Consider the following 21,291-nt stretch of genomic DNA (forward strand, 5'->3'; position numbering starts at 1 on the left):
CTTATGGGGAGGGAGAAAATAAGGATTAGTTGAGGTGATACTCAAGGGGAGCTATACTTGTAGACATTTGTTGTCCATGTATGTGATGTGGCCCACACAATTTGCCTCCAGCTGAAATTCACTGAGGGTGTGAAAGAGGACCCCTGTCCTTCCAGGACAATTGATCCTAATGACCTTCAGAGCTTCTCTCTCTGAATAAGGCAGAAGGTAAACCTTGGCTCTTTTATGACTCGTGGACTTCAACTCCCAGAATTCCTGAGCCAGCATAGCTCAGTTCTGGAGCTGTGCCTGGCAGAATCTTAGGAGAGATTTTTGGAAGGAGGTCTTGTCCACTGAGGCAGAGGCAGCAGAAGGAAAATCCATTCCTTCCTCCCACCCCACTGCTGGTTCCACTGAGCAATAATCAACTGCTTTTGGTGCAGCAGCCAGGGCAGGAAGAATGGGGGGCATTACTGCAGCAACTGCAAGAAAAGGCCCCTTTGAGCTTCTTGATTCCACACTAGGAGCAGATTCATTTTGCCCCCCCCCCCTTCCCAGCTTTCCAGATGCACACCAGGAAACACAGAAAAGTCAGGCAGGGGGGGAAAGGGAAACACATGCTGCAGACCAAAACATCCACCCAAAGCAGCTTTCATCTCCAAAGCCCCTCCCCCTTTGATCTCTTCCCATTTCACTACCTGGACCAGTTTTCCTTCTCCCACCTGTAATGAAATGGCGCTCCGTTCTCCTGCATCCCACAAGTAGGAAGCCATGGGGGGGGGGGAGGAGGGATTGAGCAGCAGGAATCAAAAAAGTATGTGCTGTCTTGCAGAGGGCTGCATTGATCTCAGAGGAGGAGAAGACAGGGGGGGGGGAATCAGATGCTGTGGGAAGAGAGGAAAAAGCTCTGAGCGAGCAAAGTTGTCTTTAGTCGTCGAGGAAAAGCGGAGGGCACCAACCGCACCGCAGGGCAAGAAGTAAAGAATGGAAGAGAGGAGGGGGCTCAGAGTTGGGGATGCACGCACAGGGCGGTAGGGGGATAGGAAGAAGCCGGGCTTCGATAACTGGCCACCTGCCGGAAACCATGATCCCCCTGAGGGAGCGATGCTTCCCCGAGCCAGAATGAAACCGAACATCCTTCAGAGAACTCCGGGTCTGCCTGAATGAAGATCAACGGCTTTCCCTTCCACTTGGCTCTGCTGGGCCCGCACGGAATCCGGGGCTCACTGCTCCCCCCCAGACGTGCCGTTCCCATCTAGCGCAGGTGATTCCCACTGAGCCCGCCAGAACTAGCGATCAGGGCAGTGGAGGAAGTTTCCGACTCTGGTTAGCACCACTCAGTGCCTTCCTGTACCTGGGAGGTGTTTGGACTAAGCCGACCTTCCGTGGTTTGTGGGACAAAGCCGAGCAATATCGCGCCGACTCCTCCGCAGAATACGAGGAGAGACCAGCTCGGCTCTGAAAAGGCTTCCCTGGAAAAAGCGCTCCTGTTCGATTCAGCCAAAGGACATCCGGGAACGCACGGAGAGCTTTTAAACTTAAAGCCGTTCCCCAATCCCGAGGTGGATGCAGCCGTCAAGATGCAAAAGAACACCGCCACATATCTTAGACTAAGTTCCTAAAACCATCAGAAATATGTGCTTTTTGATGGTCTTAGCGACCCCTGTGAAAGGGTCGTTCGACCCCAAAGGGGTCGCGATCCACAGGTTGAGAACTGCTGCACTAGGCTTATTTTCAGGTTAGGCCTTATTTTTTCAACCGGCACCCATCTCCCTGGCCTCAGCCCAGCCCAACTAGGTGCCCCCCAGGCATGCAGACATGAGGTGCACAGGAATGTGGTGTCCAGCAGCCACTTTGGGGCTGTGCAGCCCATGCAGCACAGGCGGGTCTGAGTGCTGTGACCCCCGGCCAGCTCTTCAAGCAGCAGGTGGAGGCAGAGGCATGGAGGAGGGAGGCACATAATCCGGCCCATTGGATGCACTGTGTGGCTGACCAGCCCACTCCATCCACTGTCTTTGCTTGCCTGTGGCCGCGACAAAACAAGCAGCCATGTGGTGCATCTGGCAGGCCAGATCACATGCCTCCCCCTGTGCCTCCACCTGCTGCTGGTGCCACTTCCGTGAGGCAAGACAGCAGCAGGGTGAGGGTGGCATGCGTTGGACCCTGCACGCTCGGCCTGCCATCCAACCTTGTCCTCCAGCTCCGCCACACACACGAGATGAGCTACCCACCTGCTGCCCCACTGACAAACGTCCCGGCAAACAGGAAGGGCAAGGACCCCCTGTTTCCAAAAGGCAGCCAGGACTCCCCATCCCAATCCGCCCAATCCCAGTCCGGGAGCTGCTGCATGCACCCTGCACCCATGCACCTCAGGGCCCCATAGCCAGGCCATCCCTGCTCTGCCACCTGCCTCACCAGTGGCACCGGCAGCAGCACCCCTGTACAGCTCTGCCACCCCTCAGCCCCTCCATTGGGGAAGCTCAGCCCAGGCATCCCCTCAGGGAAGCGGGGCCAGGTAGCGGGATGCCAGGGCCCTGGGAGCTTAAGGGCCGAGCTGTGTGCCCACCACCCAGGACAGCCCACACTGCCATCCTGGTGCCTCCCATGTGGCCCAAGAGGGTTGGTGAGGCTCCTCTGGTGGATCAGGCCCTGGTCCTGCCTCCCTCTACTGGAGACTCCTGGAATCCCCCCCCCCCGAGCCTTGCCTGGGCCACCACAGGCACCCCCCCAATGCAAGTGATGTTGAGCTGGTCACTCCCCCCCACCTCACCTGGGCAACCATAATGCTGACTATCTTAACTGAGGCTTATTTTGGGGGTAGGGCTTATATTACAAGCATCCTGAAAAATCATCCTAGGGCTTATTTTCTGGTTCGGTCTTATTTTGGGGGACACATGGTATGTCTATCTATATTTACCCATGTTGTATGGCTATAGTGTTATTATTTTCATCTTCTCTATTACTTGCTCTTTTGGGTTTTATATTATGATTATTATTACTCTGTTGCTTTGCATGTACATTGAGAGCTTCTGCACCAGAGATAAATTCCTTGTGTGTTACAGCTTCCAGAAACATTTCAGTTACCTCAGGAAGAGTTCCTTGTGTGTTACAGCTTCCAGAAACATTTCAGTTACCTCAGGAAGAGTTACAGCTGGCATACCAGGTATAATTGAACAAACACACAGTTGCCTCTTGAGAATCTAGACAGTTGCGAATAAAGGAGCAATATTCATTCATCATTTTAGTCCATCTGGCTCTTTGGAGATCAGAACAGAACCAACCCTGTTAGCCTTTTGTAAGGCCCTAAAGGCCTGGCTATATTCCTGAGTCTGAGGTGCTGAATGTGTCAAGAGCCATTTTCTGGTTAACTGGCTGCTGTGTATATTTATTTTAGATATTTTTATTTTTTATTTTTTTATGTTTTAATGCTTTAATTGTAATATATTTTTTAATTGAGATGGGCGGCTATAAAAATTGAATAAATAAATAAATAATAAATCTCCACTAGAAAAGCATAAAGGAAAATAGAAAGCTCTGAATAGGCTTCCTGTTGCTGTTTACCTGTTATGTAAAACATATAAAGACCAAACTTGTACAGGGATAATAAACACCAGAAGCAATACATCAGGCAATTAATAATACACAAAAGGTGTTGGCTGGCTTTTCCTGTTTGTGGATCAAGAAGCCCTACTTATGATCATGCTTTAAGCACTTGCAGTTCAACTATTGCAATGAACTCTATAGTTGAAGACCACTCAGAAGCTACATTTGGTTCAGAATATGGCACTATTAGTTATGAGAGATAAGCTTTCTGTGCCCACATACTGTAACACGCGATTTGTAAGATGCACTAGTTACTAGTTGGCTTTTGGATATAAGTCAAGGTACTGGTTATTACCTATCAAGCTCTACGTGGCATAACACCTATGCCATACTGAAAGGTCACCTAACTCCTTTAACACCTTTCCATCCTGTATGTTCCAACGCATAGGATTAGCTTGATTCAGTTCTTATCAATTAAGAATGTTACGTGAGATCCGGGAAGTGGGACTTTTCTATTACTGCACCTGCCTTGAGATTTGTGCTGGTCCCACTTTCTTTATTTTTAAGCACTTTTTTAAACTTGGCATTTCCCTCAGGCCTTGGGTTGAGACAGATTGATGGGTCCTATGAATTATTAAGAATTTGGAGTGATGTCACATTAACAGTTGCTGCTTTATGGGTATACATAACTGGGTACTGTTGTTTCTAACTCTGTGAACTCAACCAGTCAGTTGAAATAGAGCAGTTTAGAATTTAATAAATAAATGTATAATCTGCTATTGAATAGAGAACTCTTGGAAAATCCTTTTTCCTGAATATTCCAATTTAAATATGCAGCTGACGGGGGATGTTAAATTACACTTGTTTCCAGCTTCCTTCAGCAACTTCAGACAAAAACTGCATTTGTGGCAAAAAGAGTTAGGAGTTAGTCTACCTGTGTATGTTCACAGCTTTGACTCACTTCAGAATGTTGGCAGTCTGCTTGGCATGCAACGGACAAGTCTGGAGTCCTATAAATGCAAGTTAGCTTCACAATAGCTTTAGCTATGTACTTGTAAGTTTGTATCCTATCATTTATTCAGGAATTCAAGGCAGCGCATGTAAACACTGTCTCCTGTTCCCCCTCCCATCATAATCCTATGTGGTAGATTTGATTGACAGAATGATTGGCTGAGCTTGTGCAGCTCAGCTTGAACCTAGATCTGTACAGTTCCAATCTGATAAGTTAACCATGCTTTTCATGCTAAGAAATTACTATTTTGGCTAATATGGGCTACTGTTTAATATGCTTGATTGAGTTAAGTTTATTTTCAAACACAAATGGAAAATACAAAGAATTTTACATAGTAAATATAAAGTCAAAATTGTCTAAAACCAGGTTAAAACAATTGTGGCATATCCCTTTTGGGTGCATTCTAGAATCTTTCACAAAGATGCTATCTTACTATTTTTTGGACTGTAAAATGATGACATGCATCTGAGGCATTTTTTTTAAATCCCAAAATGATCATTTCATCCATCAGGGTATAATTATGTTTTTAGTGCTATAGTATGAACAGATGTACATTTAATTGAACTAATTTCATTATCGCGAAATCATGAATATATGTATACATAGTTTCAATTTCCATTTGGCAGGCTATTTCAATATATTTTTAGCTAGCTATCTTTTGCTGAAAAGAGAACTACGTGTTCTATTTGTTTCTGAATAGAATTTAATATATAAATTGTCATTAATATTTCCCTACAAATATTAGTAATCTGTTGCTGTCCCTTTTCCTGGCACTTTTTTAAAAAAAAAAAAATTTAAACTGATTAACATTGTACTATTTATTTCCAACATAGAAAAAAATAGAATTGTAATTCAGCTTCATTCAAATTTGCCTCCATCTCCTCCTTGTGGTTATAATTATTAGAGCAAACTGGAAAATATTTTTCCAATAGCAACAGTAGTATAAAATCTGTGCTAGTCTGTCCAACAGTAATCCTCTTTGTTTATTTTAGAAAATAGTTTTGTTGTGGTGCAAGGATTTATACTGCTTATATCAGAGGAAAATTTGTTAAGTTTGGGCTAGTTGTTGTGCAAACTGAAACCTGTTCAGGTTTCAGTAGTGGCTTGGTTGAACTATAATCTGCTCTTGTCCTCTAATCTATTCAGGCCTATTTCAAAATTATATCACTTTTAGTGTGACCAAGAAATAAGGCTTATATAAAAAATGGGAAGCAAAATAGATATTTGGTAGCATCTATTTTAACACAACAGCCCAAGTAAAGTTTTGGAGCATAATTTTCACCTTATTCAATATAAAACATTGCTATTTTTCTGTTGCAAAGATGAGACAATTTGCTAACAGGAAGTTAGAACAGAAGGTGTACAGTACAAGGTTTTGCATGTAGGCTGCAGGAATCTTAGTTTCTTTTTTATATAGGAATAAAGCACCTGTTCAGTGTAAGGAATCTTAGAATAAATTAGAAGTATGTGACAAAGCAGGGTGCCCATTATTACATCTTTATTCCAAAGAATGTCAAAATGAGCCCTGTAACTTTTCCTTACAAAATAAAAATAAAGGCCATGTGCAGTCCAGCCCAGAAATGGACAAAAAACAATAAATTGGAATATCCTGCAGAAGGGGAATGGGGACAGCAAATAAAATGTTTTGTAACCAGTTATGTTCCCTAAGATAGACATTTTGACTGATAAAGCTTCTGATTGTCATTAGCCCATGTTCTTAAAATTTTCAGATGTGCCAAAGAGCTGAAAATATTTGCTAGTTTCTGTTCATGCATACCTTGTACACTGAATGTCAGAAATTTCAAATTCTATCCTCTGTACACTTCTCTGTGTTGAAATGCATGCCTCTGCTTTATTGTCATAACGAAGTTTAATAGCAAGCCCCCATCTGTGGCTCAGAGGTTAAGACGCTCGGCTTGTCAGCTGGAAAGCTGGCAACCCAGGTTCAAGACCTGAGCTCCATGCAACAAGGTGAACTCCTGTCCTTGCCCCAGCTCCTGCCAGCCTATGTCTTTGGACAACACTGGCTCAATGGCCTGAAATGGAGATGAGCACCATCCCCTATAGCCGGCAACAACTAGCCTAATATCTGATTAGCATTATTGATTGCCTAACATTCTAGTATGGCATTCGTTGCTGATATGAATCAAGTTGGTCATTCTTTATGAGGGACTAAAAAGCAGTTGTAATTTGAAATCATTTGTATGGATATTAATCAGCCCTATGAGGTAGACCAAACTAAGAAACAAATGCCAGGTTTGCCTAAAACTATTTTAAGATTGGCTATAGCAACAGAATCCTTTAAGTCTGAATTTGTTTCTCTGCCTCTTTTATCTTCATAGAAATTTTGGAGTGTCTGAGATGCTTTTGGACCCAACCCTCTCATCTGGTCTTCTGCAGTGTTCATCTGCTCATCACTTTGGTAAGGGATCTTCTCTCTCTGTCAAGGTTATCCTTTTTGTTCTCTACAATGTTTTTCTTTGTGATTTAATTTAAAATGGTTGTTCATTTCCAGGTTCTAGTACTTGGTTTCTCAATGCTTGAAAACAGAACATCAAGAATACTTCCTTACCCAGATTTGACCTGAATGTTTATTCAACTGTACAATTACCTTGTGTTATACATGATACACTGAAGCACAAACAGGTTGTGTTCATAAAGTATCCAAGAGTCAGCTTTGGAATTCCTTTATGAACTGACATATTAGTGATAATTAGGAACAGATCTTTCAATGGTTAATGTTATATGGCTCTCTGACTCAGTTTCAAAGCCTCTGTGCTAGTTCCTGTTTTTAGTTTCTCTCTCTGAAGCCTATGTCTGCTTCCCCCACCCCAAGTTTTATTTGCATTTGTGAGATTTGCCAAGAGCAATTATTTGTTGTTTGAATACTAGTATGCTTTCTATTTAAATACTGGCATCTTAATTTCATTTTAAATGAATTCTGGCCACTTGATTTTCAAAGCTTATAACTTACTGGAGCTCTAGCTTCAGATTCACTTGTCTGAAATAGGCAGCTATAGACGACCCAGGTTGTATAGTGTTTTAAGAAAATTACAAACTATGTTGCTAATACTTCTATTTGACAGGAATATTTTTTATCACTTCTGACTGATGGCAGGCTCTATTCTTTGCATATTTCAAAATCAAGTCATTACGTGCCTTACCCAGAGATTTTTGTCATCTTCTCAGCTAAGAAAAGCTGCTTAACAGTGCCAGAAGGTCAAGCGAACTCTAAAATTGTATCTCATATTTTCTATTGCTTTTACTGTATTTACTAGATTTATATCTTGCGTGTTGTTCAGATTGGGGCAATACACAACGTTCCCTTCTCCTATTTTTTTCCACAACAGCAGCCCTTGGAACAGGGCTGAGCATGTGTGTTACTGGCTTGAAGTCACCCAGTAAATTTCCATGTCTAAGGGTAGTTAAGTGTCAGTCCAATATTTTAAGCATTACATCACATGACTTTCAGTACTATATTATACGTGTCCTATACTTCTCCACAACCTACAGCATTTATAAAAAATATTATATAAGCTTACTTAGAAGTTGAATTGAATACGATCTATTATAAAGGCAGAATATGACATCAGTTTGGTACACTGAAAGGATTAAAATCATTTCCTATTCTGCAACTCAGAACAAACTCTTTGGGGGAATCAAAAAGCAGAAAACCAATTTGCTCCTCAAAATATTAAGTTATCTTTTATATGTTGATGTGGTATTCAATAGCTCAGAACAATAATAACTAATGAGGACTACCAAAACTAACTACATTACGCAAAGGTGAGCTTATAAATATTCAGATGGGAAATTAAAAGTTAAAAATGAAGATTTGTTCACAATACACATAAAGGATGTGGCAAGATTCACCGTCCCAGTCTTCTACCTGAATTGTTTGCTGAAATTATTAAGAAAAAAAATCAACCACTGTATTTCAGCCAAACAGATGCAACTACTTGAAGTTTGTGATGACAGATTTTTTTATTGTAACATTAAAATGTTTATGTAATAATGACTGTAACATTATTTCAACAATCTTTGAATTCTAATTCTCTACTACCCCTGGTGTTTAAAGTATAGAATTTATTCAGGTTAAAATGCTAAGGAAATATATTCATGAAGATAAAATCCACTGTGCTTTAAGTATTTACAGTTTTTTAAAATTAAACTTTAGGCATTAATGTTCAGTGGTGATGTTGAAAGCCTCTGTTAAACAGTATTTTTAAATTACTGCAAAATGGTGTTTGAATTAAAGTAGTCTCACAGTCCTCCCAGTTACAGTCAAGAAATCATCATCAGCCAATGCATGAAGTGCTTCTTCAAACATTTCTTTAGTGATAGCCTTGAAGAAAAAAATTGAAATGAACAAATATGACTTTTAATTAACCTGTATAATATCAGCATTCCTTTATCTTCCATCAGTTTTTTTCCTTCACTGAACTCAAGTTCAAGATTCTTTAGCTATAATTCAAAATGTACATACAATATAATCTAGAAATTATATAATAGATTCAGATATCTAAAACAATTATTTTAATACTTCCTGAAACACTGATAAAAGTCTCTGAAAAACATAATCAGTCTTGGTAATATAGCCTTCTCCAATCTATTATCCTATAAATGCTGTAAATCACATTCCATGCTGGAATTGTAATCCAACAGAGAGAACCAGACTGGAAAAAGTATTCTAAAATAACCGTTCTCCAATTTATGCAAAGACAAAATGGCCTCAACCAGATCACCATTGTCCTCCAAAACATACACATTGTCTTTTGCATTTTCTGGCTGCTTATGAAAAATGTAAATAGATTCTTATAGCAGGATAAGACATAATATTTTATTTGATTAGCAGTTAAGGCTTTTCAGTAGCTATGAAATAAATAATAAAAGTCAAGACAAAACATTGAAAAATAAATAAAAGCGCTTTGTTGGCTAGAGATAAAATACATGAACTCTTAAGCTTGTTTCAAACTTACCATTTCAGATTGCGCACGAAGATCATCAAAGAGTTGTTGATATTTTAGAGCTGGTGTTTTACCCTTGGACTGAATAAGTTTCTTCAAAGCTTGAGCCAATTCTTCTTTGCGCTTACGGGCAGTGGCACTCATCCCTTTAAGAGCAAAACAGGAACAAATCATAGGAAGAGGATTCTACATTCTAATACCTTAAAGAATATTCCAGATTATGCCATCAAGTATTTTTAATTTTATTATCATGTGGAAATATTTATACAAAACTATTATTATAATATGAAGACCTGTTGTAAGAATAGATATGTCCACAATTCCAGTCCTTGGATCAGTGGCAGACTGTTTTAATGCCTCACGATGAAGACGTTTTGCTTCTTCTACATCTATTGTTTCCACCTTTGCAGAAAAACGCACTTTAGCATGAGCTTCAGCCAAACGAATCAATGATTCTAGCTGCCGAGGATATGCTGAAACCATCCCTTTACCACTTCCAACTTTTCTCATATCCACATATGCCTAGTAGAGAAGAAAAGATTGTAATATTGTTTGCATATATTATGTATACAGATTAAACATTTTAGAGGAGACATAACTGAGAAAGAGATTACAAACATAAAAAACGCCAGTTCTATTATTCAATCCCAAAAATGCTAAATTGTTTACCCTCAGCCACTGGGGGATGGGGTGACAGTATTCATATAATTTTCAACATTTAATGGGATCAATGGTCTATCTTCCCTTTAAATATTTATGTAATGGATATATGTAATGTATATTACTTAGAATTTAATTGAACACATAACTGGACCTATGTAGGCAAGCAGTTCCTTTAATTAGCTCATCCTTCTCGCATCCACACTTAAGTTTGCAGCAGAAAGTGACCACCCATCTATTTCCCTGCAATGAAATCCTTGGGTATTCATTCATAACGAGTTGATATGTTTAGGGCAGAGTTCTTCAAGCAATACCTAAGTTCACATATTCAACTAAGTAGCCTTAAGTTAATGCAAGAAATTCTATTTTAAATTTAATACTGACATAAGACTCTAATATTGCCTATTCAATACATTCATTTCTGAGGATCTATACCTTCCAAGAACACTTAAGAGGTGCTCCTTCTCTCTGCAGCACAATGTTCTGGAGAGTGCCTCAATTTTTCCTATGCGGTTATCTATTTATACAAAGGTACTCCATCTAAATGGATTTAATCCAGAGCAAAATTCCCCTATTCTCATGTAACCATATTTTAGGCAATGCTTTTCAAATAAAATACTTTTTATATACTTGTTAATTTAGAGTCATTTGCAATTATATTTCCCATTAGAGCTTTAAATGACTGTTAGACTTCAAAATCAGATGGGTAATTAAAAAGTGTGCTGTGCAAAAGTTAAAAAATGTTTTAGCCTGCTTGTACCTCAATGAGAGCTTGACTTGCTTCTTCACTCAATCTGGGATTGATGTAAGTACGAGCATAAGCTATGTAGTCTCTAAGTACTGCCATATCCATGTATTCCTCTTCAACCTGTTCTTCAGTTTGGTAGTATAATGAAACCAAATGATGAGCTAAACGTCTATCATATGTTTCATCACGAGGATCCAACATAAGGAAAATGAGATCAAATCTATGTGGAATAAAACAACATGAATGATTTTTCCATCATTAATAGGACTGCTTCTTGAAAAATTACAGTATCTCAAGTTACAAAAACATTAATTTTATTACATTCTGGAATGTGAAGTTTATCCAGTAAAATTTAAGTTAGAATTTTGTTTATGTATGGCATATTCATTTATTTGATTTCTGTCCTGCCTTTCACACAGAAGAGGACATACAGAATGTCTGTGAGCCTTCCTATTTTTCCCCACATTCAGCTCGCTATTGAGGCAGGTTGGGTTGAGACAAGTCACACAATGATCTCCTTTGAGAATGGACTAGAATGCCCATAAGCTACAAATCTTAGGTCTTGTAGTAGCATGTATCCCTATTGCTGCCTCCTTAAATATTTAAATTTTCCTCTGCTTATGTAGTTCCAGGAAAAACCATGGCTTCTTTTAAGGAGCACCTGCGGATAGTGAAAGTGCACCCATGCCAGATCTGAAGTATTCTTGCCCACTTCAGATCTGAATATCTGCTTCAGAACAAAATGCCTCCTTTTGGAGTATACCAAGAAAGCAATATAGAAGGGTTTGTGAAACAGCTTCCCATCATCTGAACATTTAACACCAGTGTCTTCCTCTTGTTGAATAAGCAGTCACACAATCCCAGAAGATACAGTAGTTCTGAAGAGTTACAAGCAAGTGCTCTGTGAATACTCCTTCCTTACACTTCAATATACTGTTTTGCCTTTAAATCCAAAGCATTGTACAGCCCTAGTAGGGAGTTGGTGAAAGTCTGCAGAGAACAAAAGAGTAATGTTAGGCAAAAATAACTACTAGCAATGATAGTGCATATATTTCAGAGCATACCTGGATAACAATGTGTGGGGAAGCTGGATATTTTCAATTGTAGTTTTCTTTGGATTCCACTGGGATTCTATTGGGTTAGCAGCTGCCAAAATGGAAGTACGAGCATTTAGCTGGCAAATAATTCCAGCCTGTTAGGAAGAAAAGATTTGAGATTCTTTTATAATTCTGGATCTCATTTACATGAAAGTGCAGCAACAAAGTCCTTATATGTTTTACTCTTTTATAAAAACTCTGTAAGTGAACCATTTCTTAACTGTTCTGTGTGAATAAGACCATAAACTAAATGTTAGTGGGATATGCAAATATTAACTCTTTCTCTGGTCAATAGACCTTTCTTAGGACACCCCCTTTCTCTTATCATCCCCATAAACTCAACTATTTTGGCTTTCCCCCCTTTATACTATTTGAATTTTTTTCCTGTTGGACTGTCATGCCCGCTTATTTGTCCTATCCTATTTTATCTGCACTCACACCTGGAGGCCAGATATAGAAGGAATAATATAATTTACCAAAATTTTAAAATGCAGATTTTATTAAGCTTACCTTGGCAATAGACAGTGTTTGTTGCTCCATAACTTCATGAAGCATAGATCTTGTACTTTCATTCATTTTATCAAACTCATCAATACAGCAAATCCCATTATCACTGAGGACCAAAGCTCCAGTCTGTAGAACTAATTGTCTTGTTTCAGGATCCTTCATTACATATGCTGTAAGACCAACAGCACTAGAACCTTTTCCAGATGTATACTGTCCTCTTGGAACCAGGTTATAAACATACTGAAGCAACTGTGACTTGCTGGTGCCAGGATCTCCACAAAGCAGAATATTAATCTCAGCCCGGAAATTACCTCTGCCAGTGTGACTGAAATCTTTTCTTGAACCTCCAAATAGCTGAAGAAGAATGCCCTGGAAAACAATATCAAGGTCAAGGCTCCCCCTTTAAAAAGATTTAATCATTTTATTAACAAAATGAATCATGTGATTTTTAAATTTCAAATCAGATAATAATTAGCTATCTCATTAATATGTATGGAACATTTTCTTAGAACATCTAAGTGATATAATCTCATGGATATGTGTGGTTATATGCATCTTTTCCATAGAACAGGCATTACTTCTCAGAAAATCTCCTTGCACTCTGCTTAGAGACATATCTTGTTATCTCATTTATTAGCCTTTTAAAAACATACCCAAAATCAGACTAAACCTCCAAACTACAAATCTTAATTGAATTAATCGATGCATGTTTTAAAATTTTAAGGGGCAATTTAAGATAGTATTAAAAACCTCTGACAAGATACAATTTCCCCTAGGCAGGGTTCTTACTTTTGAAATAGACATTAACTAAGTTAAGTATTTTATATTGTTTGGTTTCAAATTATGAAGTATCTTATTTTATATACTCCCAAAATGAATTGCCTCATTCATTTATACTGAGCCATCAGTATAATGGATTTTCATCTGTAGTAAACCACTAAAGTTCTCTATCATCATTATAAGAAAATGCTATCTAAATTCCTTAAGTGAAATTCACTTCCTATACTTGCGCCCAATTATCAGTGTTTGAGGTTTTAAACCCCATGCCTTACAAAATATAAAACCACTTTACTCATTGCTGAATTTTATTAATTTTTCATAATTTGACCATAATTTATTAGAATGCATGTTCCACGAGGTGTGTAAAGTATTTCATGCATTTCATCAACATAGCATCTGGTTCAGTTGCTCAAATATAATTTTAAGTTTTCCTTACCTTTTTAATGTCTTCGTGCTCATATATGCTTGGAGCAAGAGCTGAAGAAAGTCTGTCATAAATATCTGGTTTTTGAGAAAGCACTTGAAGCATTTTTTCACGTTCTTCTGTAAACATTTTCTGTCCTGTTCCTTCTTCAAGTCCATGAAGACGTTTTGAATCAGTTTTGCAGTAATGAATAACATCAATGTGAGTCTTATAGACAGACCTTACACTGCTCATTCTTGGGATGACACGAACAGGAACTGCTCTGTAGATTCCTGATCAAAAATAAAATAATATTAGATTTACTATATATATTATATATATAGTTTTCTTAAAATGTTAATCCAATATCTGTCTACTTTGGCTAGATTATGGAGTCACAACTGGATACTAGTAATGCTCCTGCATAATTATATGTTGGAAATATTATTTTAAGTAATACACAACAAATAGATAGATCCACCTCGGTGGTTATGTCTTACCTTCAGTAAAATATGTTATAATAAGCAATCAACATGGGAAATTATTTTGTTGAGTAATAAAGATAACACATCCAAAATGAACTCCATCATTCTTGGATTCGTGAAATAATTATGTCGTACCCAAAATAGAAAAATTGTTTTGGAACAAGTTATTGTGTTTTGGAGGATCTGCAGAACTTTTAGAGATGCCGGTTTCAGCAAAAACAAACCAGGGAATGTTTCAGATGAAACAAAGTCCAGATACACTGGTGGGTGTGGCCCCCTTTTCATTCCCAAAATCTTGTAGCATATCATGCCCATGCCCTGCTCTTCTCGGTGCATTTTTGTGGTCACCCATCCCAGGGCTATAAAAAGTAAAATACTATCAATCTTTTTTCCTTACCAGTAATATTAACTCTGTCCCCAGGCTGAACTTTATCCACTAAATCATTGTGAGCAAAAAGGATAACAGTGTATGGTGTCTGGCCAGCTGGCATATCTTCTGGAGACTCCTGTAGTTTGATCTGACAGAAAACCAGTGCAAAAATATATTTTTCTATTATATTAGATAATTCCAAAATATTCTTCTTCAAGAAAACTATCAAGAGCAAAAAGAAAGGTGTTTTCTTAGGCTGTATAGCTCTTAGAAGATAGGATAAACTGAGATTGCAGTGTCTACTCTCAATTAATTTAGCTTTGACTAGGTCAAAAGTAATTTCAAAAGACATTTAAAAATAAGGATTTTTAAAGAAGGTATAATATAGCATGGTATAAAAGTTAACTATTTAATTAGCATGCAGCCCAAGGAATGAACATTTGCAAGTCACTATAAACCTGGAGCTAAAAGCTAACAAGAAACATACATATAGTAATTTTTGAAAATTAAGGTTGTCAGAATCTTTATGACTGAAGATAAGAGCAACATACCATCTGTTTATCCGAGAACAGAGAGCGATTGTGAATCAAATTCATACTATGTGTGGTGTTACAATTCTTACATGCTGATGGTTCAGCAATCCTGCCACGATCAATCTCAACTCTTGTTGTGAATCCACAGACCTGACATTTGAAGAAAGCTTCTTGCATTTCCGGAATTAACTGGGATGTTCTGATCACCATGCCGCTGATTGTGACAAGCTGATCAATATCTGATTTAAACATGTTTTTTAAAAAAACATATTGTTAATCACAATGAAAATTGTGTTACTGTAAAATGGCATCTAGCATTTCTAAGCATATCCCAAATGGATATAGATACGATAAGACCACATCCAAAATATTCATTGTAGAATTATACATGTATATATAAAGTAAATTATTCTATTTCAAAATAAAGCTGATATATTAGGAAATAATTTCCCAAATGAAGTGTTTCTCCCCTTGAAGCAAATACATTTGTTAAAATTAAATTACGCAATAGTGACAAAATGGACTAAAATTCAGTTGGTTACAAATCTGTTGACATCTAAAGACATTTATAAACAATTTCTATGATAATACATAAATATCGAACTTGTACCAAAACTTACCTTCAGGGTTTAAACTTCTCATGTTTCTTGTCTTTAATGCATTGTATGGTCTAACCTGAATTTGATGTTCCAGTATGGAGTCAGGGTAACGCTCAAAGAAAATTTCATTAGCAGCCATATCAAATGTTGGGATTACTTCCTATGCAAGTTAGATATAAATGAGAAGTACATATTGTCATTCTTCAGCATTAGCACATCTTCCCATAAAAAGCAATTCAGTCATTCAATCCAATTGTATAGTGCAGTGATGGCGAACCTTTTAGAAACCGAGTGCCCAAAAATCACCATCCCATCCGTCCTCACTCTGCTGTGCCCGCTGGACCACCCACCTCCTCCATGGCCCTCCACAGATCACCCAGGCAGCCCAGCAGCGCCATGGTGGCCACGCCCTCTGCTCGTGTCCTACAGCATCATCTGCGCGCGATGGGGTGCAAGGGTTTGTTCCCGCTGCCTGGCTACCATGTCCTTGGCTGCGCAGCATTGCGTGGGCTGTGTCCGGAGGTGACTCTCTTCCGGAGGGCTGCTGGTGAGAAGGGGGCCATGGGAGGAGGCAGGGCTGGGCCGACGGTGCGTGTGCCCACAGAGAGGGCTCCCAGTGCTACCTCTGGCATGTGTGCCATAGGTTTGCCACTAGTATAGTGGATAGATTCAGAATCTACATTATTGATATATTTATTTTAAAACACGGAGTGTGCGTGGAATATCTCATACAGTGGCTATATATTAATATGTGGTTTTTCTGGACACATAGGGCTTTTTCATTTTTAAATAATGTCAACCCAAGTTGTTCTGGACTTAGGCAGCCTCTAAATCATTAATAAATAATTATTAAGCAAAGACACAAACCATTCAATAAATTTTTTAGATCAAAATAAATGCTTGTTTATTAAAATAAGCAATTATGTAATTCCTAATCACAAGAATTCTTATAATTTTTGCAACATTTTTATCCTGCACATTAATGAACATCCAAATTATTTAAAGCAATAAATCCAAACTGTCTAAAATTATCTTTGGCTAAGACTATTCCTTCATTAAAAATGACTATTACCTGGGGATAGCACATCAGCTGTCTGTAAAGATTTTCATCAAATGATTTTAGATGGTCACAATTTAGATTCAGAAATGGTTCCCCAATTAAGTTTATCTGCAAGGTGAACAAACATTGAAAATTAGCACGTAAATCTTCCAACACAAGCCTAATTTAAATAACGATGCTATAATTATACCTCTTCTAGTCTCTGCATGTATAAAGGTTCGTTAAGATCCAAGCCAATGTTTTCTTCTTCCTTAGCTGTTGGATCAATAAAACGCTGAAGAAATCTCTGAATATTTGAAAACAAGAGAATACGGCTTCAGTGCTTGAGCTTGTACAGCAAAATCACAATAGGATAAAAAATCCTGATGATGGTCCTCAACTCAAACAAGTCTCCACAAGTGCTATCAATTTTATGTAATCAAAGAAAAGTATAATAATTAAGTATAAATACCCTGAAGCATTCAGCAAAAAGCTTTTCATGCATACTGCATGTTTAGACTTCAAGTCTGTTACCACAATTTCAGATCGAATTATGAAATATAACTACTTACCTGGAACTTTTCTTTACATGAGGCTACATTGACATCTGTTCCCCAGATCACAAGCTTTTGTCCAACAGAGTGTTCACTTGCCATCGCATCACTTGGTGCAGCCTAAGTAAAACAGGAACGTATTAATATAAATCAAAAGGATAGTTTTACATTTATTTATCCAATGGAATGCCACTCAGTTCAATCTTTTTTTAATATATGTAGAGTTAACGCGTGTACCTCCTGAAATGTGTGAAAAAAACCTACCGTATCAGAATGCAGATCCACCTGTCTGGTTTTACGGACAGAGCCAAGATCAGCCCGTTGTCTAATTGGAGTACCTCGTGCACCACTCCTTGGTGTTCCTTCCACTCTAGAACTAGGTGTCCCATAGGTCAGAGGTGAACTAATATCAAAATCCATGGGAACTATTAGAGAAAAAGTTTTATAACATAGGTTATATTTTTTAAACACAAGCTTGATTTATTTCATTTCCTGCCAATATAAAACTTTATGTAATCATACAAGGTTATTTTATTAGATTTATATCCTCCACTGTCAACAGACACTTAATAGGTATCAATAACCATATGCCAATTAACTATACAAAAACAAAACTTGCAAGATAAAAATAAACCCTAATAGAAACTTCCGTTTGTTTCAACCTATCCAGACACACGACTCCTTCAGCTACAGACCAAGACCCTGTAACACACATCTAGGGTAGCAATATATAATTGACTATCACTAATGCACTCATAATACTGCACCCTGAACTGACTACAGGTAGTGCTCAACTTACAACAGCTCATTTAGTGACTGTCTGAAGTCCCAATGGCAATGAAAGAAGTGATTTATGATGTTTTTCACATTTATGACCATAGCAAAATCCCCATGCTTGGCAACTGGTTCATATTTATGAACGTTGCAGTGTCCCAGGGTCATGTGATCCCCTTTTGCGACCTTCTGATAAGCAAAGTCAATGGGAAAGCCAGATTCACTTAACAACTGTGTTACTAACTTAACAAAATGCAGTGATTCACTTAACAAGTGTGGCAAGAAAGATTGTAAGATGGGGGAAAATTTACTTAACAAATGTCTTGCTTACCAACAGAAATTTTGGGATAAATTATGGTCTTATGTCAAGGACTATATGTATTTTTCCCAATGCAGGTAGCCTTCAATTTAGAACAGTAACTGGAATTGCCATCACTAAGCAACACAGCTGTAAAGTGCAATGTCACATGACCAGTTCTGATTACCATCATTAGGCAAAGATAGCGTGGGTTGTTAAGCAAGGACCTCACATCACTCTAACATCCAAATTCCTGCCAGCTTCCCCACTGACTTGGTGGGAAGCCAGTAGGGAGCGTTAGAAATCGTGATCCTGTGATCACAGGGAAATTGCAATGGCCAGAACTCTGAGGACTGAGCTGTAATTTTCACTCATTCAGTGTGAAGGATCATTGAATGAAACAAGGAACACCTGTAGTGTTATGAATTTGATGCCTCAAATTTAGGACTGTATATCTTTTCCTTTGTATTCTGTATTTGTATTAATATTCTTCATCCGTTCTTATTGATGACAGAAGAGCATCAATTACAAATAAAATAAAACTATGTTAGAACGTTATTTACTGTATATCTCAAATTTACTTGACAAATAATTTTAAAAATCCTAATAGTTTAATGCAATCACTATCATCTGATGTTAAAGATACCTGAATTTTGCATTTGTGGTGGACTGGAAAACAGAGTATCCTGAACATTCGGGCTCTGTATGTCAACTGGTGGAGAAGTTGGCATTGGTTGCAAATCTGTAGAGTCATCCAGGCGACTCTGCTGTGACGGAGTGGAGCGTAAGGATTCAGAAGCAGCTGCAGCAAGAAATACTGTAAATAAAACTTCAAACTAAAGAGTTTCAAGAAAAATCTGCAGGAGAAACTATTTCTAGAGCAGTGGTTCTCAACCTGTGGATCGGGACCCCATTTGGGGTCGAACGACCATTTCACGGGGGTCGCCAAACAACACAGTCCGCCATTTTTTCCCCTTTTCCTTAGCTGTGCTACTCCCTTTTATTCTATTGGCCTTTGAAAGCCAATGGAATAGACTCTCTTGAATAGTCTAATTCTATTGGCTTTCAAAAGCCAATAGGAATTGTCCAGGCTGTCTCTGCCCTGCTGAGCCCGCCAAAAGTCCCATTCTGCAAACGGTGTTGCACCAGTTGAGTAGTCCTCAACTTACGACCGGGTGAGTAGTCCTCAACTTACGATCGGTTGGGGAGTCGCGGCATTAAAAAGGTTGAGAACCACTGTTCTAGAGCATCAGAGAAAGTGAAAATACTTTCCTTCCTTAATCTAACAGTATATTCAAGTGGTGACGAACCTATGGCACGGGTGCCAGAGGCAGCACCCAGAACCCCTTCTGTGGGCACACGTGCCATTGCCCCAGCCTCGCATCCCCCCGTGACCCCCTCCTCTCCAGCAGCCCTCCTGAAGGAGAGTCGCCCCTCAGCGTGGCCCATGTGGAGCAGTGCAACCAAGAACATGGTAGCCAGGCAGCATAGACAAGACTCTGCCCTCACACTTCATCGCGCACAGTTGATGCTGCAAGGCATGGGCAGAGGGCATGACCGCCATAGTGCTGCTGGGCTGCCTGGGCAATCTGCAGCAGGCCCTGGAGGCGGTGAGTGGCCCTGTGGGCAGGCGGGGATGGGGGGGTGGGGAAGGGGGTGGAGCATAGTGGGGCCAGTTTTGGGGCACTTGGTCTCTAAAAGGTTTGCCATCACTGGCATATTCAAATGATAGCAAAGTGGTAAGACTGCATTCTGCTTGGTACTTGTATGGTTGAGATGAATAAAAATGTTTACTCTATCTTTAAACAGCTTAGTAACTATCTTTTACCAATGTGAATTCCCCAAAGTGCTCCTGTAATATGAAGATACAGGAACAAAATCAACCAGAAGATAGGACTCAAAAGTTAATAGCCTATCTAATGAACAAGCCACCCACACAAAAACAGAAAGCAAGACAGTTGTAGATCATTGCTTGCAAATGCACAATCCGGGATGATACAAAGGTAGCTCCTTGCGCGACAGAACTCGGACCGATCAATTAGCCGGGTTGCACTATTGAAGAGATCGCATCCAATCGATCACTCGGATTCGGCGAAACGAAGGACAAGCAGAGCCATCTCCCTTAGCGCTCGGGGATCAGCAACTTACGGGTAGGAGCGTTCGCGTTCCCGCCAGTTGGGGCGGTTTCCCCTCTAGAACGTTTTTTGGCTCGGCGACTCGGAGTCGATGCTGGCGAGGACATGGCTGGGCGAATCCTAAAAGAAAGAGGAAGGGAAACTACAGGTAACGGGGACCGCCGCACTGCAAAAAATGCCAATAATCAACTGCGGTTCATCCACTTCCTCTATTAACTGCGCCCAAAGCCCACCGCGAGTACTTTCAGCAAACTAACCCGCTCCTCCTCGAACGTCTTGAACTTTTGGTTCGCTTTCCCCAAACAGGTTTAGCAGAAGAAAAAAAAATCCGCGCCAAATGGGATCACATGACCGCGCGTTTTCGCGGGCTTTCTCGCCAATTGCAAAGCGGGAGCAACCACGTCTGCTCGAAAAGGGGGGAGTTAATACCCGCATGCCTCTTGCACTTTTAATATTTGAAGTGGTGTCTTTGAGTGGGGTGGATGAAACGGCGAAAACCCGTTTGTCGGTTTGGTGGAAGGGGCTGCTGACCAAACTATACGGCCCCGTATACTTCCAAGTACTTTTTTTCCATGTTGAGTTCCCCCCGTGTTCCATTAGTACCTCCATGTCTCAAAGAGTCTCTGTACTATTCAGATAAGGACTATCCAATTAATTTCAAGGGGGAGTTGTCTAACGTTGTATGCTAATTTAATATTTCGACAGGACCAAGCGAATAAGAATGTCGCTTTTCTTTGTCCTGTAATCTTAGACAAGATTCTCCCCCCACTTCCAGGCGGCAATGGTTTAATCTAATTTAATATGCAGG

General features: G+C 39.4%; 1 protein-coding gene across 1 annotated transcript; it reads right to left on the reverse strand.

Moving 5' to 3' along the window:
- Positions 1-8,499: 8,499 nt before the first annotated feature.
- On the reverse strand, positions 8,500-20,874 carry MCM4 (minichromosome maintenance complex component 4). Its single transcript, XM_039333705.1, has 17 exons — positions 20,741-20,874; positions 20,497-20,603; positions 18,995-19,150; positions 17,541-17,701; positions 17,295-17,396; positions 16,934-17,029; positions 16,756-16,851; positions 15,705-15,843; positions 15,103-15,323; positions 14,579-14,699; positions 13,730-13,989; positions 12,517-12,882; positions 11,974-12,101; positions 10,922-11,129; positions 9,795-10,023; positions 9,514-9,647; positions 8,500-8,879 (listed from the first exon to the last, which is right to left on the reverse strand). Exons 2-17 carry the CDS (start codon positions 20,588-20,590, stop codon positions 8,787-8,789), a joined length of 2,604 nt encoding a protein of 867 aa, XP_039189639.1. The 5' UTR covers positions 20,591-20,603; positions 20,741-20,874; the 3' UTR covers positions 8,500-8,786.
- Between the last annotated feature and the right edge of the window lie 417 nt (positions 20,875-21,291).

Source organism: Crotalus tigris, unplaced genomic scaffold (assembly GCF_016545835.1).
Source record: "Crotalus tigris isolate CLP2741 ecotype Arizona unplaced genomic scaffold, ASM1654583v1 scf7180000024506.7606697, whole genome shotgun sequence".
NCBI classification, from domain to species: Eukaryota; Metazoa; Chordata; class Lepidosauria; order Squamata; family Viperidae; genus Crotalus; species Crotalus tigris.

Excerpts from the sequence above, each read along its gene's own strand:
- MCM4 (XM_039333705.1), bottom strand. The coding sequence starts at position 20,590 with ATGTCCTCGCCAGCATCGACTCCGAGTCGCCGAGCCAAAAAACGTTCT. Across the intron at positions 15,844-16,755 it reads AGCTGATGTGCTATCCCCAG|GAAGTAATCCCAACATTTGA; the intron begins GTAATAGTCATT and ends TAACTTGCATAG. Across the intron at positions 12,102-12,516 it reads AAACACTGTCTATTGCCAAG|GCTGGAATTATTTGCCAGCT; the intron begins GTAAGCTTAATA and ends TCTTCCTAACAG.